General features: G+C 49.5%; 2 protein-coding genes across 2 annotated transcripts in view; one reads left to right on the top strand and one right to left on the bottom strand.

Moving 5' to 3' along the window:
* SUGP2 (SURP and G-patch domain containing 2) overlaps positions 1 to 18,308 on the bottom strand; it is a 54,713-nt gene that overhangs the window by 24,803 nt on the left and 11,602 nt on the right. The window lies entirely within an intron of this gene.
* On the top strand, positions 13,547 to 15,804 carry LOC147673139 (ADP-ribosylation factor-like protein 2). The gene is made up of 2 exons (XM_086946327.1): positions 13,547 to 13,611; positions 15,690 to 15,804. The coding sequence occupies exons 1-2, from the start codon at positions 13,547 to 13,549 to the stop codon at positions 15,802 to 15,804; spliced, it is 180 nt and encodes a 59-aa protein (XP_086802453.1).

The following is an 18,308-nucleotide window of genomic DNA, read 5'->3' as shown; positions in this document are numbered from 1 at the left end:
CTAGGTGGAGGAATGGACCTCACAATAAACCGACAATCTGTGCCGTGTTGAATAATACCTGGATGGGTAGAACAGCATTAGTACTCGAGAGCAAGGTGTTGACTGAGCCCTGAACTTGAGTTATGTGAGAGGCTAGCAGCAATAAATGAACATAATAACCCACTGAGAGCAACCGGCATCTGGGTTGCCCAATATTATACTGAAACAAGCATTTACAATGCAATAGGTCTCCCAGCTTTAAAGTTTGAGCTATTGGCATTGTATATTACAATGTGTTACATTAATTTGTTATCAAACTCTGAATTGTTGTATAAAGATGGTAAATGCTGCAAGAAAAAGCAGCACTGAAATTGATAGCTTTCGCAATCGCTATTGAAATGAAGCTGAACAGGCAGGGACAAAAGCATAGTCATAACAATCGATTTAAAAAATAAATGAAAAAAAACACTCACTGAAAGTCTGCTTTCGATTCTGCGACTGTCCGCAAACCCAAAACAACGGCCTCCTCCTCCCCTGAGGGCACCTCACCACGCACGAGTACAAAAACAAGCATTTGCAGTGCAATAGATCTCGGAGCATTAAAGTTTGAGTTATTGACATTGTGTATGACAATGCCAATATTTTTTAACTTTTGCAAATGTGACACCTATAGCATTTCTATTGTAATTTGTGTTGTATTTACGGGACTTAGATGTATTGTCACATCCTGTTGGTCATGTAGACATTCCTGCCCTGAACCCTTTGTTCTAAGATTTGAAAGGCATCTGCCTGCCCCGACTTACATGAGAGTGGTAGGAAGCGTGGTTAGGTAACTATACTGTACATTTATATAGCTCTCTCACAGCTCCGGGAGACACATGTTTCCAATCTTGAGCCATGTTTACAGCAATGACAGCCAGGCCTGGCTCTCACACTCTGTCACAGTGCCTACAACTAACTGTAAGGAAATTGATGTTGCTGTGCCGTGATATCTGCAGCAACACCGAGCAAGTGACTTTATCATACCATATTTCACCCATATGATACATTAAATTGTCATTTTGGGAAACTATGGCAAAGTCAAAGATAACATGGTGAGTGTCACCACAAACGTAAAAGAGTGACTAGAAACAAGCATTGTGAGGGCGGGAAGTGTTCAGCTGCACAGTTACACAATTGTTTTACAGTACGGTCAGTTTGCAAGGTTACTAGGTGAGTGCCCTTTGATTTCAGCTGCTGCAACATCTTACAGTTTTTCATTGCATTTATATATATATATACACAAATATCATAGAAATAAAAGTCAACGCCTGTAGGCTCATAACTGCCAAGGTGATTGTTGTGTGTGACATTTTCATAATTTCAGGATAATAATGAGTGACATTTCAACAACTATGAGTGACACATTCTCATGAGCAAAATCAAGCAATGAAGATGAGGGAAACCTATAATTATTAGAAATTACGCCCATCTGAGCAACGAGAAACTCTAATCAGATCTTACAACTGCTGCAAAGTGCCAGAAATGGAAGGGCACTAAGATGTGAGAGAGGCCCCAGCGTGGAGCCTGAGCCTGCCTCACTGAAGCTGAACTCAACTTTGCACAGACAGTGACTGCAATGCAGAGCTCAGCTGTACATTTGCTTACAGTAGCAGGGCTGAATGATGAAATCACAATTAATAGGTAAAAGATGTGCGACAACATGACACTGCAGCATTGTTATTATTTAGAAGCTAAGGAGGGCGGGGGGGGGGGGGGGGTGCTAACAGACAAACATGGCATACACAAATTAGGGAAGCTCTCCCTCTGCGCCCTTAATATTTGACCACATCTGCCCTGCAGAGACTCACAAGGAACAGAAAAGACACAGCATATAACTGCGAAAGATGAAGCAAACACAAACTAGCAAGTTTTGAACCATAGTGCATCGGAGGGATTTGGAGGATCGGAAACCACAGGCCCGCCTGATTGGAGCTGATGAGCCTGGAGCTCTGCAGATCCTGTGAGGGAAATGTGAAGAATGGGACATGAGGGGGGACTGGCGGCCCTTCAAGAAGAGACCACGTGGCCTGCTTCGATCGGGACCTGCTCTCAGCACTACGGGAGGTAACATATGGTAGGTAAGCTGCAGCCAAGTGGGGGACATGCAAATTAGAGCTGTGCCCTCTGCAGGAGTCGATTAAGTACTGGGGGAAGCGGGCTGGCACAGGTAACTTTCAATTGGGTGACCCTGTGGGTCATGGCCTGAACTGCATAGTGCAATAGTCTAGCGGTGTGATGCAGTGAGAAGTGCTGGAGAGTGACCTCATATGCATATTGGAATAAATCTGCTTTGGACATGAACAGCGGAACAGAGGAATTGGGATGACAATGGCAGTGACTGGTGGCCTACATCTTGGGTTAGGCTGGGAAATCGCGACCTGCTCATCAGCCTAAATGGTGCTGCTTGACATTATCTAATCACGGGCCTCTACCTGACCCCATTACAATAGTAGTGCACTAGCCCACATAAAATATATAAAAATAAATAATACACCTCTACAGCTGCTACAACACTGGGCCAGGTCAAGTTGACATGCGAGGAGAGGACCGGAGGCAGCCGATCTCTTAAAAGTTTTATAGCACACAACGTTTATTATGCGAATGTGCAGACTGTAGGCAGTGTAATTATGCAGAGTTCAACGGCTGTAACTCACTTTGCAGGTTAAATGATGATGCGCTCAATTTATTAGAAGAACCTAGTTGAGTGAGACTTACTGTAGGTCAGCGAACGAGCTCCCGGCCGGATAGATTGTAGGAGACAGCTGCGACGTCATACGAGCAGGCAGCACGGCTGCGGTCCAGAAGCCTCAACATGAGCCTGACTCGACCAGTAGTAGCGTTCAATTTACCCCCAGGTTGCACTGGACTGTATTAGGGCGAGACAGCGGCTGCCATGGTCCAAATCATTAGGCCGCACTGGGCCCCGGCGGGGCCTCATAGCAGAACGCATTGCGAGCTGGCGGGGGGGGCCTCCTGGCTGAGCTGGCTGCCAAATTTAAACTGTGCCGTGGCAGGGCCTGCCTAGAGGTGTGTGTCCAGCTGACCTCACCAGTAACTACTGGGCGAACGACGAGCATGCCACTGGCGCCGCCCGCCTTCAGTTCCCTCATTACTCACTCTGGGTCATGTCACTCGTTTCCCCACTACATGTCTGTGCTCTGTGGGATTGGCAATGCACCCCTGTGGCAATGTGAACGCGCCGCGTTCAGAACGCGGCCCGCGGGGGTTATTGCCGCGCTGCGCACAACAGAAGACAGTCAGCACCCGGCGACTCCCTGCGCGCCTCCGTTCGACTTCGAGGCCTGCGCACGAAATGCTGCGCTCATGTACGCCTACGAAGGGGAGGTGCCGGCCGGGGCTCGATCGTTGGAGTCTTTCCCCTCTGACCTCGGGGGTGACCTGGTCGCGCACGCACCACAGCACCACCACTATGCCGCCTGGGGAGGTCCGCCCCCCTCGCCCCCCCCTAGCTACGCGGGTGCTGACGCATGCAACCGTCAGGGAGGACACCCACGTGTGAGGAGGAGCGGCCGGGGATCGAACCGCGGGCGCACGTGCCCACGGAGAGAAGCCGCGCCCACGGAGAGAAGCCCATGCCCTAGAGAGAGCCTCGCGGTGGCAGCTGAAGACCGGAGTAGCGGTAAGTGGCGGGCGGGGGGGGGGGGGGGGGGGGGGGGGGGCGGGGGCGCTTGGTGCACGTGTGTGTGTGTGTGTGTATGCGACAGCAGGGGTGAGTTCTCTTTATGTGGGGGTGCATGCGTGCATGGGCGCTCGTGTGTGTGTGTGTGTGTGTGTGTGTGTGTCTGCGCATGCGCATGCATGTAGGGTGTTGGAGCTTCCCAGGAGACGGCAGCTGAGCGTGTTCGCGCGCGCGTGGCCTACGCCGATCGCCTTTGCGCGCGACCTGAGCTGTCTCCTGGGAAGCATAGTCAGCAACAAAAGATCTCCTGGCGGACACAGCGCTGACGCGCTGTTAAACGCCAGGAGACCTAAAAATAAGGCAGGTCCGAGTATGAAGGTACAGAAACTAAACATGGCAAGGGAAAATACAGTGAAGTGGGACAGTCAGCTATTCAGATATCCAGGTTTAAAAATGTTAGCATTTATTTGATGTGCGTACTATTAAATAATTTCTCATTTTACAGTGTCGGGTCAGTTCTGTGCGGCTTGTGTGACTCAGGGCAACAAGACAGTCCTCATAACTAGTATCGCTGACGCCCACCTCCGATACACTGGAACTAGGTGTGCAGTAAGGCTACCTTCACCATAGGCATTCACTTTCAGGAATAGTATGATGACACCGAGCAGTCATGATTTAAGATAAGGCCTGCAACAAAACAATATATAAAAACAGACTCACCTCCAAATCGCCCTGCACTCCGTCCCGACTCCCGAGTCCACCGAAGAGCGCGCGCGTGGTGGCGTGCTGCGTCACGGCTGCACTTTAAGCAGCACAGCGCGCGGGGGCAGGCCAGGGCTGTCATTGGTAGCGCTTTCGCACACAACAAGATTGACGGCCCTGGGAACCAGAGAACCAATAGGCAGCGCACCACACCTCCACCACTAAGTTAGGTGGAGCCTGCATGCTGCCCCCTAGAGCCTTCACCGCGCACCGCGTGCACTGGATACTTGAATGCCGTCGTTGCTGCCATTGTAATGCTGCCCCCTAGAGCCTTCACCTGCTACTGCAGTGCCAGATAAGCACTCGCCAGGCCGGTCAAGTAGACCTTGAAACTGACTCGCCCTTTAGGAAATTCACTCGCATTTGCGAGCGGGCGAGTACATTTGTCGACCCCTGCAATTCAATGATTTATATAGCGCGCTACATACCCAGAGGGTCTCAAGGCGCTTGGAGAAGGGTGGGTAGTTACTTGTCGAATATCCAGGTTTTAAGTTGCTTTCTGAATGCTAGGTGGTTCCGAGTGAGGCGAAGGTGAGTGGGAAGTGAGTTCCAGGTTTTAGCCGCCAGGTAGGAGGAGGATCTTCCTCCCATGGTGGTTTTGTTGATGCGAGGTACAATAGCAAGGGCTTGGTGGGAGGAGCGTAGCTGGCGGGAGGGGGTGTAGAAGGAAAGTCGTGTGTTGAGGCATTCGGGTCCAAGATCGTAAAGTGCTTTGTGTGCGTGGGTTAAAAGGCGGAATGTTATTCTCTTATTGATGGGGAGCCAGTGGATGTTTTTCAGGTGATCAGAGATGTGATCTTTACGCGGAATGTCAAGAATGAGTCTGGCTGATGCGTTCTGGATGCGTTGGGGTTTTTTCTGATTCTGAAGTTTTGCGGTGGTACCGGCGTATAGGGTGTTTCCGTAGTCCAGACGGCTTGTAACCAGTGCGTGGGTGACTGTTTTTAGGTTTCGCTGGGGGACGGAGCTGGAAGCTCCGCCTCCAGAGAAATCTCTTGATTACAGTAGTGACTCTGGAATACGCCCCCCTGTCCCATTGGCTAGCTCCATAAATGGAGGCTAGCCATTGGAACAGAGAGGCGTCCGTCATGGCCGGACCAGACTCGGGGGCGTTCCCGAGAATCTTTGGCTTTTGGCTACGGCACGATACGTCAGCCAAAAGCCGGGAACGCCCCCGAATCTGTTCCGGCATTGCCGGCACCCACCTTCCTGCTCCGGCCGTCTTCTGCGTCTCTCCTCCCCCTTTCCCGCCCCCTCCCGCAGTCTGTCCGAAGCGCTGTGCTTCCCCCTGAGCGCTTTTTGTGCACAGCCGTTTTGCCCGTGAAAATCACCGCCGCAGCCCCGGGGCCGCGGAGAAGCAGAGGGAACCACCGCTGACGTCACCCGGGAGCCTCGCTGCCATTGGTTCAGGCTGCGGGAGGCTCGCCGGGTGACCTGCGCGGTGATTGGCTGCTGGAGTGCGTTTTCTTCCGTGGGCGTTTTCTTTGCTTTCTGTTTCTTTCGGCCGGCCAATCCCTGCGCGGCCGGAAGTCCCGCGGGCGTGGCTTATTGTTTGTCGTCCTGTTTTGGCTCCACGAAGCTGGCCCCAGGTGAGGAGGAACTGTTGGCCGCAGGCGCCAGGCCCAACTGGCCCCTCGGACCCACGCCCAGTCAGAGCCGCTTCCAGGTGGACGCCCGAGACGACGAGGACAGCGGCGCTGACTCTCCGGAGCCCTCGGCGCACGGCGGGGTGAGCTTCCAGAACGGGGACACGGCGCTCGCAGTTTGTGCAATAGGCAGGAGCTACCGACCTGAATTTGGAAAGAATCTACAAGGGTGAGTGATGCGGTGGGTGTGTTTATTTTTTTTCTCTTTCTGCGGCATCCTTCCTCACACCAGCCGGACGGCTCTCCCTGTGAGGACGCAGACCTGGATTGCAGCCAGAGCAACAGGGCGCTGTGTTTAATCAATCCCCTCTTCATCGAGGTGCACAACCGGGGCTCCGGGGGGAGCGTGAAGAGACCGGGGAAGCGGGCTTCTGAGGTGAATGGCACAATCAGGCCTCGCTCGCCTCCTCCACCTCAGCCCGCAGCTGTGCAGGGCCACGCGGCCGGAGGCAGCAGGCATGCCAGAAATAGAGAGCCGCCAGCTGCGTGTGAGCAGCGACCCCCCCCCCCACCCCGGCGAAAATGCAAGCTCCGATCCCGCCCCGCGTCGAAAGAAGCAGTCCGTGCTCATCGAGTGGGACATGGGTGCGAGGATCGCTTCGGAGCCTCTCTTGCCCCAACGCCGCACTTCGGCTGTAGACTGCGAGGCGAGACGCAGCAGGAGCCCCCCCAGATATGGCCGGGAGTCCGCAAACGGTGGTGGGCAGCCTGCAGCCGGAAGCGCCTATCAACATACAGCGGCTCAGCGACTTGTTCCTATTGTAACGTACCGTTTGCTACCTCTTGTGTTTTGTTTGCTCTTTATACATGCACAATTGTCACTATTGCCCCATGTAACGTAACGTTGCTTTTGTAACATGCTCACTTGTAATGTTCACTTCATGTATCATTTCTAATCCTATTGTGAAGCGCTCTGACGCCAGGTAAAGTCTGCGCAATATAAAAAGCATCAAATAAATAAAAGAACATGTCCAACCTGGCTCCTGTCACCGATAGTAGGTACGTGTATGCATTTGCATACACGACTTTAAACGTTTGGAAGTCAATCTGAGATGCGCTCTACCGTTGAATACCGCAAACTTGTTAAGTGTACTTATTTCGTAATTGGTGTTGTGAAGGTTGGGGGACGTTACAAATATGCGCACACTGAAGATCGTAAGGGTTTTACGTGGTTTGAGTGATCGAAACGCGCATGTTGTTTAGTGGCACAGCCAGCCAGTGTATGTTTGGAAAGACCCCTTTTCAAAGCTGGAACCTCTCCTCTGAGGCTTTTCACCGTTCACCTTCCTCTCAGCAGTTTTCGTTCCTCCCTGAATGTCCGTCTGCAGCAGCAGCTCCTGCTCTTTGCGCCGCCTCAGCCCTTCATATCACTTTCACCTCTCTGCAAACCCTGCACTACGCCAGCCCTACCAGCTGCTCAAGCTCTGCCCTATCCTCAGCTCACCCCAAATTCCACTATTCTCCATGTGTGCCCCACTCTCTGACATGCAGTCAGTGGATCTGGGCGCTGAGCATGTGAGAGCTGCACCCTCACACGCAGCCTTCATTCCCAGAGACCTGGAGAGAGTTCTTCCTCGCCCGGTAGAGCCCCTCGCTTCCCACCAGCAGCCTCACCTTGGAAGCAGCAGTTCTTGCGTCCTCCTCGCCCTCCAGTGTACCTCTTTGGAGAGATTCCACGCGCCGTGATGTGTGCCCGTGCAGTTCTACGCATGTGCAGAGTCCTCTCCCACGTGGAGCACCTCTCATGAGTTGGCCACCACCTTGAGGACGAGAGCCCCCAGCAGTACCATCTTGCAGCAGTTTCCTTTTCAACCAATAAGCTCCCCCGTTTCCCTAAAAAAGAAACCACTCGCTGCCAAACTTAAGTGCCTTAGGGGCCAAAGTGTTCTTGATTCTTCCTCTAGGGGGCACTTTCCCATGCGGACTTCAGGTCCGTGTCTGGTTGATGACAGTTTGATTGGAATGGTGTGAGCCAGGGGGGCGGTGAGACTTACCAATCCCACACTATCCGTAGTGCAAATAAAGTAAGTTCTATTTTTCGAGCCTTTCGCTGTGGCTGTTTGTGCAATGGGCAGGAGCTACCGACCTGAATTTGGAAAGAATCTACAAGGGTGAGTGATGCGGTGGGTGTGTTTATTTTTTTTCTCTTTCTGCGGCATCCTTCCTCACACCAGCCGGACGGCTCTCCCTGTGAGGACGCAGACCTGGATTGCAGCCAGAGCAACAGGGTTCTAGCTTAGCTACACAAAGTCCTCTGGTATATTTACTTTCTAAGTTGACGTTTTCAGTAATACACCCAGGAGTTCTATTCAACTGGACCAAGTGGGCCCATGTCATGTGCCACGGCAGATTCTAGTCCCAGCTTGTTGCATCCAACCTAAGCAACCTGGGGGGGGGGTGCGGCCCTGCATCTCAGCAGAGCACAGGTAGCAATACAAGCGCTGGATGATACAACTCTGCTTCCGACATAGGGGTACAGCCCTGCATGCCGGCCACCCACGTGCAGAGTGATGCAACCGTGCTTCTTACCATGGCGTCTCGACCGGCATCATGTACTGCCCCCGTCATCCCTGCCGTTCCTCCACTCTTGTGCCAGGTCTTCCCAGCTCCTTTGCCCACACCCAGAATTTCTGTCACAAATACAACTTCTCTCCTCCCTCGTACCCACAAACCCAGCAGTTTCACCACAGTTCTGCTTCCTCTCTCAAGGCCACCGAGTACAATCAACTATAGACAAACGGGCGGTTTTTCGTTTTAATGTATGTCCAGATTTGTGTCGCAATGTATGGTGGTGCAGTGTATGACTGGGCGTTCGAGACCAAGTGAGTTGGGAAGGGAGCATGTATTGTATGTATTGCACAGTCTTGAATACACTACCTCCTACAGGGACGCCTGCTGACTGTCCTCTTGATACTCTTCTGTAGGAGTAAATGCACAAGCCAGTTTTCATGGTAGTGCAAAATGATAACTGAAATAGTTGCAATACAAATCGCATTTGCGAGAGATTAAGCTATTGCCATTGTAAATGACAATGCCATTTATTTATCTGTTTTCAAAACCAACACATAAATACAAATTTTGTCATTTACAATGCCAATAGCTCAAACTTTTCCAAAGGCGAAACCATTGCATTGTAAATGCTTGTTCTAGTTTCAGTGGGGATCCAGCGAAATGTTTTTTTGAGCATGCGAAGAATGTTGAAGCAAGATGATGAAACTGCGTTGACTTGTCTGGTCATCGAGAGTGAGGAGTCCAGAAGGACGCCCAGGTTTCGTGCGTGGTCTGATGGGATGGGTGCTTTTCCAAGGGATTCTGGCCACCACGAGTCGTCCCAGGCGGAGGGGGAGGTACCTAAGATGAGGACTTCTGTTTTGTCGGAATTCAGTTTTAGGCGGCTGTGCTTCATCCACTGGGCTACTTCTCTCATTCCTTTATGTAGGTTGGTTTTGGCGGTGTTAGGGTCATTGGTGAGAGAGAGGATCAGTTGAGTGTCGTCAGCGTTGGAGATGATGTTGAGGTTGTGTTGACGTGCGATGGCCGCGAGGGGGCTCATGTATACGTTGAAGAGGGTGGGGCTGAGTGAAGATCCTTGTGGCACGCCGCAAATGACTTCAGTGGCTTCTGATTTGAATGGTGGGAGGCGGACTCTGAGTTCTTCCGGCAAGGAACGAGGTGATCCACTCCAGTGCTTTTCCTTGAATTCCGATGTTTGAGGCGTTGTAACAGGGTGCTAGGACAGACTGTGTCGAAGGCTGCGGATAGGTCGAGGAGGATGAGGGCGACGGTGTCACCTTTGTCCAGTAGAGTTCGAATGTCGTCTGTTGCTGCGATGAGTGCGGTCTCGGTGCTGTGTTTGGCTCGGAAGCCGGACTGTGAGGAGTCGAGGGATTTGTTGGTTTCTAGGAAGGCGGCGAGCTGTTTGTTGACAGCTTTCTCGAGGACCTTGGCCGGGAATGGAAGGAGTGATATGGGGCGGTAGTTTTTGAGTTCAGTGGGGTCAGCTGTGGGTTTTTTCAGAAGGGCGCTGAGTTCGGCGTGTTTCCAGCTATCAGGGAAGGTGGCGGAGGTGAGGGAGCAGTTGACATCTCGGAGGTGGGGTGCGATGATGGAGTCTGCTTTGTTGAAGATGTGGTGAGGGCATGGGTCTGTGGGGGATCCTGAGTGGATGGAGTTCATGAGGCGGATGGTATCATCCGTGGAGATTGGGTTCCAGTTATTAAGGGTGTTCAAGGGGGGTGAAGGTGAGGCAGAAGGTAGGGTGGGTTGGTCTCCGGGTTGGTTGTCGAAGCTGTTGTGGATGTCTGCGATCTTGTCGTGGAAGAACGAAGCTAGGGAGTCGCAGAGGTCTTGAGAGGGAGTGATGTCGTTGGTGTTGGCAGTGGGGTTGGTGAATTCTTTGACGATGTTGAATAATTCCTTGCTGTTGTGTGCGTTGTTGTCAAGTCGGTCTTTGAAAGCGGCTTTCTTGGCAGTTCGGTTCAGTTGGTGGTGTATGCGGATGGCGTTTTTGAAGGTGTCTCTGGTGCTGGAATTTGGGTCTTTTTTCCAGGCCTTCTCAAGGGAGCGACAGAGTTTCTTGGATTTCTTAAGATCATCGTTGAACCAGGGTGCGTTTTTGTTGCATTGTTTGATTGGGCGTTTCTTCAGGGGTGCTAGGTTGTCGGCGCTGTTGGTTAGCCATTGAGTGAGGTTAATGGCTGCTTGGTTGGCGTTCAATGAGTGCTCAGGGGGGGTTTTGAAGAAGCGATGAGGAGATCTGGTCGATGGTGATTTTGTTCCAGTTTCTTCGCAGAGTAGGTTGAGGATGGTTGTGGGCTGTGGTCTTTTTGTAGATAAAGTGAACGCAGCTGTGGTCCGTCCAATGGAGAGCTGTGGTGTGACTGAAGGAGAAATGTTTGCTGGAGGTGAAGATAGGGTCGAGTGTGTGACCTGCGTAGTGAGTGGGGGTGTTAACAAGTTGTTTGAGTCCAAGGTTGGCGAGATTGTTCAGGGAAGCCAGGAAGGGTTTCGCAGCGGTCGAAGCGCCGTGGGACCCTACGGGTAAGTAGTGCGCTATATAAATGCCTATACATTTACATTACAAATGGGCTATGGAAGGCTCCGTGTGGCAGGGTGTCACTCCTCTGAGCCTGCAAGGCTCACTCGATGTCCGGAGCCCTGCGAGGCTCCCCTGTATTGTCCTGAGCCTAACTTCTTTTAGTGTCGCTGTTTTGAATAGTAACGTTTTTTGGATGGTGTCGTTTTCCATATCTAGTTTAGTATGTAATAAAAGTAATGCATTTTTATGTTTTGGTAAAGGTACGTTTTGTATCTGTCATGAAGGGCACCTACTGAATGACTTGGGAGTAAATATTTTGAGCATTGAACACATTTGGATGAGATTAGGGTGAGGGAGTTTGCGTAAAAGGACGTTCCGATAAAGATTAAATAATGACCAGGCTTGTAACCCCATCATTATGAGGTTGTGGTCTGAACCCATCGTTATGTAGTGGTTGCTGGTGCTGTACCTACAGTAAAAGACAGATGGAAATTTAAGACCATTTATGGGACATACCGACGATTTAGTTTAGATTAAACATTGTTTCTTTGAAAGTGTTTTTCGTTTAAGCTCTCTTTGGAAGGAGAGCTGCCCACTCGAACATCGAGATATCCCTCCCACCCCGGCCGCTTCTTTAAATGTATTTCTTTCACTACACACACTCATAACAGACTTGAGAACCACACACACAAACACACAGAAGCTTGGGAAGCTTGGGACCCGGTGCCACTGCACCGGTGGTCGCTGCACCTCTGAGTGATGCAGAGAGGATGAGGCGCAAGAGCCGTTGGCTGAGAATCTGGATTGCGCCATCCCGAGGGGGGTGGGTGTCAGGTCAGCAGAGGTGAGGGGCCGTTTGTAAGCAGGGCAGGTGAGAGATGGTGGCTGTAAGCAGGGTAGTGCAGAGGGGCCGTTTGTAAGCAGGGTAGCGGAGAGAGGTCCATTGTTGAAGGCAGGGGAGAGGAGGTGGTTGGAAGCAGGGGAGATGAGGTGGTTGGAAGCAGGGCAGAGGAAAGAGGCCGATTGTTGTACACAGGGGAGGGGAGTGGAGGTGGATGTAAGCAGGGCAGGGGAGAGGGGCAGATTATAAGCAGAGCTGGCGAGATAAGGTGGTTAGAAGCAGGGCTGGCGAGAGGGGTCGATTTTTGTAAGCAGAACAGGTGAGAGGATGTGGTTGGAAGCAGGGCAGTGGAGAGGGGCAAATTGTTGTAGGCAGGGGAGAGGAGGTGGTTATAAGCATGGCAGGTGAAAGGGTCAACGTGTGTGTGTGGCTGGCTGTGTATGTGTGGCTCTGGGTGTCTGTGGCTCTGGGTGTGTGTGTGTGGTAGTAATTGCCGTCTGCTGAGCTCGTCCAGTAGGGGACAATAGGTCTCACATTTGCGAGAGATTAAGCTATTGGCAATGTAAATGACAATGCCATTTATTTATCTGTTTTCAAAACCAACACATAAATAAAAATGTTGTCATTTACAATGCCAATAGCTCTAACTTTTGCAAAGGCGAAACCGTTGCATTGTAAATGCTTGTTTTAAATAGTGGCTAAAATGGGTTGCCAAATAGGCCTGAGGTTGTTGGAGTGAGTAAGAAGAAATGACTGACCAGGCATGACGTCGATGGGACAATGTTTGTCTTCTAGAACAGACTTCCTTTTGGCAATAGAATTTACTATTTTGCAGAAACTGGCTTGATCAACTTTTTAGGTCGAGGTAGTATCCGGTTCGTCAGAACCGGAAGTAGCGAGATCTTATGTTTCTTAGAGGGGCTCTTCATCCCGCCTCTAATTTTGGCTCTCTCCCATTGGCTGGCTTCCTAAATGGAGGCCAGCCATTGGAGGAGAGAGCCGTCACTCCAAATAGGCTCCGTCCTTTTCTGATTTGGAGGTGTGTTCGGTGTTCTTCTTTCCACTTTAGCCACGCCCACCGAACACGCCCCCAAATCCGAAAAAAAGACGGAGCTTGCCTTGTGAGAGGACATGAGGCAGCCCGCTGCCTTTTACACGGCCAAATAAGAGAAGTCCAGGGGCGCTCAACCGTTAGTTGATAGTTGAACTCGGTGGGGTGTTTCTCTGCCCTCTGCCTCGATCGTGTCCACTACAGATGCGTACATTTTGTTAATTATTCCAACTTTTTTGTATTTATGTGTTTGTGTACTAAGTAAAATATTTAGTATGTGTCTAAATGTAAGTAAGAAAGTAATATATGTTTTAACTCATTTTGTTACATGGACGTTTAAACAGTAGCATCGCTCCAAGATGACTAACACATTGACGTCCTTGGATGGCGTCATCTGTGTGTATGTGCGTACTTTGCAGTTCAATCGCCTTGTTCGCGTGTTACTATGGAGACGGTCGCCTGACGATGGGCGCGGTACATTCTACCGGAAGTTGCTAATGGGTTTTCCGGTGCCGGTTTGGTAGCGGTGCAGCTCAGCGCTGCAGGTATGGGACTCCTCACTATCCTGAAGAAGATGAAGCAGAAGGAGCGTGAGGTCAGACTGCTTATGCTGTATCCACCCATGTTGTAGATACCCCCTACATTTTCAGTATGGGGCTCCGAAACTATAGCTTTCAAAATGCACTGCTGTGTAACTAGGTAGAAGCCGTTTATGTTTCCCATCAAACAACGTATGTGCTTTTCGGTCAAAACCGTGTGAAATCTTTACAATAGTTCTCTGCTTTTCCACTTACTCCTAAATTTGTAGAAACACCTCGTCTGGTCAGAAAATTGGCATCGTTGATTGGAGAGATTCAATTGAAATGTACATATTTTCATTAGAAATGGCAATTTTTTAACGTTCCCGGAGAAGTTTTGCGCATTTAATTAACTTCTTCCTTACCATGGGCAACTACAATTTTGCCCAGTTATTACTTTTCGACTGGACCCCACCTCTACCAGGAGAGAAAAACAGTAACTGTAGGGGAAAGCCCACCAACTCTCTGGTTGCTATAAATCATCTTTTCTTTGAGAAGTCCTGGAACAATTCATTTCAGTTTTTAAAATGTATGCTACGAATCATAAGCGGTGTTTTCATGCACAGAATATGCATGGCCATATCAAACTAAGGATAAAAAAACACGAGGGCTGGGTTGTTTAGTATTCGGTATGTATGTTCGCATTGGCAAATGCTTAACTGGCCGGCCTGCTCAAGAATACTTGATCACAACAACTAAAATCATAGCATCTTTAATTCCTGGGTGTCCATGGAGCGCCAGCCTGCTAAGTCTTTGAAAAAGGAAATGTGATTGCAAATAGTTGAGCTGACGATTTGCTCTTGGTTCTGGAAGGAGTTTAGAGGAATTAAGACCAAGGAGGAGACAGATGCAGTGACTACATATTTGCGAGGTGATTGAGGAAAATTACTCTTTCAGACTTGGTAGGGTTGACTGACCAACTAGTAGCTTATGGCAGAAAGGCATTCTGCTGTGCATGTCTAAAGTGAGTTTGAATGAAGAAAATATGAAAATGTGAGTAAAATCTGCAAAGACGGGGTAAAGTGGCTTGAGTTAACAGGGAATTTCAGAGTATTGACTCTTGGAACATAAATGATAGAGAGAAGAGAAATTGGTTAAATAATTGAGCTGGGTTGGTGAAAGTAAATAGCAAACTAATTAGATGTGATGCAGAGACAGGATAATATGATTGAAGAATGGGATATTGAGCTCAAAATAAGGGTGAAAAGCTGGTGGAGAGTATGAAGTGTGCCTGAGGTTGAATTGGAGTAAACAATGCTTGAAGCAGTAGCAGGAAGAGAGGAGAAGTGTATCCACATGGTCTTGGTGTGTGAAATTATGTGGGTAAAGGATTGTGAGCAACGTGTACACTGTGGGAGGTTGGTGGCGGCGCATACTGGACAATTGCCAAGTGTATTTGAGGGGAACGGTGCCTGAAACTAGTAAGATAAAGGTAGATAAGAAAAAAAAAAAAAAAAAAAAAGAGCGTGGCAGTTTGAATTTTTAAGTCCGTCTCAAAAGCAAATATTTTTACCTGACTGGGACAGGTTTGTGGGTCTGCAAGTCTTAATATTGCATAGGGCTCAGATGATCCATATGTGGGTGCAAGGCATTAAAGGTTGACATGAGACTTTTCAGGTGTTGTCCAGGGAACAGATGAATGAGTGGGGGAGGCTTGTCTGTAAGGGGGGGGGGGCAGAGGATGAAGAGTGAATGCATTCTAGATGGTGAAGATTTGGAACTGGGTAAGTTGTGGCACTTCTACATTGCTGTATGGAAATGATACTGAGGAAAATATATTTGTGGTGCTCCTTTGAAATGATATTGATTGAGAAAGGGATACATTATAGAAAATTAAGAGGGGTTTCCATGCAAATGGGTGGGCAGTTATTGGGCTAGGTGAGGCTGTGAGTGAAGAGGAGCAGTGTTAGTTCGAGGTATTTAGTGTGTTTAATGACCGATAGAGATGTCCAAGGAGAACTGGGTAGGGGACACAGGCGCCCAGAAGCATGTGGTCAGCCCCAGGATTGGTAGGTGGGAAGCCCTGGGATTTCTCAGGTGGGGGTTGAGGTTTTTTTTTTTACACGCTAGATATTTGGCTTCTACTATGTTTCCTTAATGAGTTCATTTCAGTGGTCTCGACAATGCTGGTAAAACTACAATACTGAAGAAGTTTAATGGAGAAGACATTGACACAATCTCGCCCACGCTGGGGTTCAACATAAAGACCCTGGAGCACAGAGGGTAAGATGTTTCCATTCTTAAGTGGATGCTAATGGTAATTCTTTAACCCTTCACATCCATAAGGTATCGTCTGTTGAGGAGTGGAGGGCTCTGAACCTGTAACTGATGCCTACATTCCTGTGGGTAAACCACTGTGGCGATGATCCACAAATACAGAGTAACTGTACATTACCTGGGTGGGGTGGTAGCACAGATTACATCTGGCTTTGAAAGCAGGGACACCTCTTAAAGGACCAGTGCCAGTCGATGCAAAATCCTTCAAGCACGTAGAGAGATTTGAAATGTATTTCTTGATATTTTTGCACTGATTTATTACCTGCTGTGGGACGTTAAAGGAGTCTGAAGTCTTTTGAACTGTGCAGTAACTCACAGTTCTGTTTGGAAGCTATATGACTTTATTAGAATTTGTATGGACATTTCATTGCTTTATGAATTTCATTATCTGCGTCAGCAGCCGGTCAGGGGAGTTGGAAGCAATTTGCTCCCCTCGGAGGCTACAGGGAGGTTCGATTATGAGAGCTCACCCGGCTGAGTGACAAGCTGCCATCTTTCTCCCCCCCCCCCAGGCATTTACAATGAAAACTGTATAATGCCCATCATTTTTGGTTCCTCCTTGCCAGCTTCTTGGTGGTTCCCAAATCCCGTGAATAAGATTATGGATGGTTGTATGATGCCCATTTCTATGGGTTACACATTGTCACTCTAGGGAGGAGTCTTGAAAGCATCTTGCATGACAGCGGTATATAATCCCTCTTGCTATGGGTTGCAGGTCTGCTAGTTCTGGGTGGGCAGCAGCACAGGTGCCTCCCGACAATGGCGCCCTTCACCCCAGGGTGCTCAATCTACATTCTAAATGTGGTTTAATCCGTATGATACAGACTATTCTAAAGATGGTGGATAGAAATCCACCTGTGAGACCATATCTGTTCTCACACTTTTATCGTACAACCATGCATATGCGCGTCTTCACCCTTGCTACAGTTACCTGTCTTCATGTCATTCCTTGGGTTCTTCCTTCCCATATGAATTTGTTAATTGTGCCCATAAGCAATCAGACCTATGTACTGTTACTGCAACAGAAAGTACCTGACAGACCTATTTCTTGTGCAGTCACTTTCAGTCTCAACCCTTCGTATAAAGGTCCGCGATCTGTTACATCAAAAGCACAGATCTTTACATGTGTCTTTGCAAGTGCGCAAAACTCTGGGAAATAACAAACAAGCCCTAAATGGGCGAACTTTTCTTACAACTCGCAGGGGAGACAAGACTCGCGCAGGGGGACGGGACACGCGGGGGGACAGGACTGGCGCGGGGGTAAAAAATACTTTAAAAAAGAAAAAAACTTACCTGACTGCCCGTGTCAGAGCAGAGGAAGCGGCTCTAGTGTGGGTGGAAAGCGGCAGCATCACCTTACTCGGCGCCGGCTGGGCAACAATGGCGGCCACAAAGCTTACAGCATTTTTTGGATTTGGGGGCGTGTTTTGCTGTGCTGAGTGACGGACGACATCACTGTCTAAAGAACAGCAAAACTTACGCCCCCAAATCCGAAAAAGACGGGGCTTCTTTGGAGGGATGGCTCTCTCCTCCAATGGCTGGCCTCCGTTTAGGAAGCCAGCCAATGGTGGAGAGAGGAAGGCGGGTTCTGAAGCCCTACTAAATAACATTAATTCTCCGGACCGGAAGCTGCTTCGCAGCTTAACGGTCCCTCGACCTAAAAAGGGCAGCTGACTTCGGAGCACAGGGTTCAAGGTTTGATTACTGGCTCCGGCGGCAGCTCAGCATCATCTGACTCCGGGCAATAGCTCACTTAATTTCCACGACAGCCCCCTCCAGAGCCTTGAGACCCGTAAGGGCGAGAAGTTTGCGCTTTACAGATATGGATTTACATTTAGGATTTCTCCCTACGTGGGGTTTATAGATTTAACTACTTAATGAAAGGAGCTCCCCCTAGGAGGGAGTTTGGACGCAGCTGAAATAGGATTAAGTTCAATTTAACTGGCAGCTCATGATCCAGTGTCTCCAAGAATGGAGCTCACATTTGAAGGTAACCCAGGGTCTCTTTAGACCTGCGAGATCACGATCATAATATGGTAGGAGGGCGCACACTTTCCTGGTCGCTCAACAACTATGTGCCTCACTGGAGCCCTCAACTGATTGCCTGTTTTAGTCCTAGACTGTGTTTAAATATGCACAGTTAAACAGCCAGAGGAAACTCCCTGTGCCAGGCACACATTTATATTCACCAACGTACACACAGACAGCCTGGAAGGCACACCTTCAAACACCCTTTAGACAGCAAAACGTCTAAAGACTCGCCCCCACACACAGGCAGTCACACTGAAACCACCCCACAAGTGACCACCGGCACAGCAAAACGGGTAAACAGAAACCTCCGTACACACACACAAAAGACAGAAAGCTGGCACATGTAAATAATTCAAAAACTTAACCCCTAAAGTGCTGCCGTCGGCCAACGGTCGTCGCGAGCACTACCTTGCCAGTGCTGTG

This window comes from Lissotriton vulgaris, chromosome 12 (assembly GCF_964263255.1).
Source record: "Lissotriton vulgaris chromosome 12, aLisVul1.2, whole genome shotgun sequence".
NCBI lineage: Eukaryota > Metazoa > Chordata > Amphibia > Caudata > Salamandridae > Lissotriton > Lissotriton vulgaris.
This window is presented reverse-complemented; position numbering and strand designations above follow the sequence as displayed.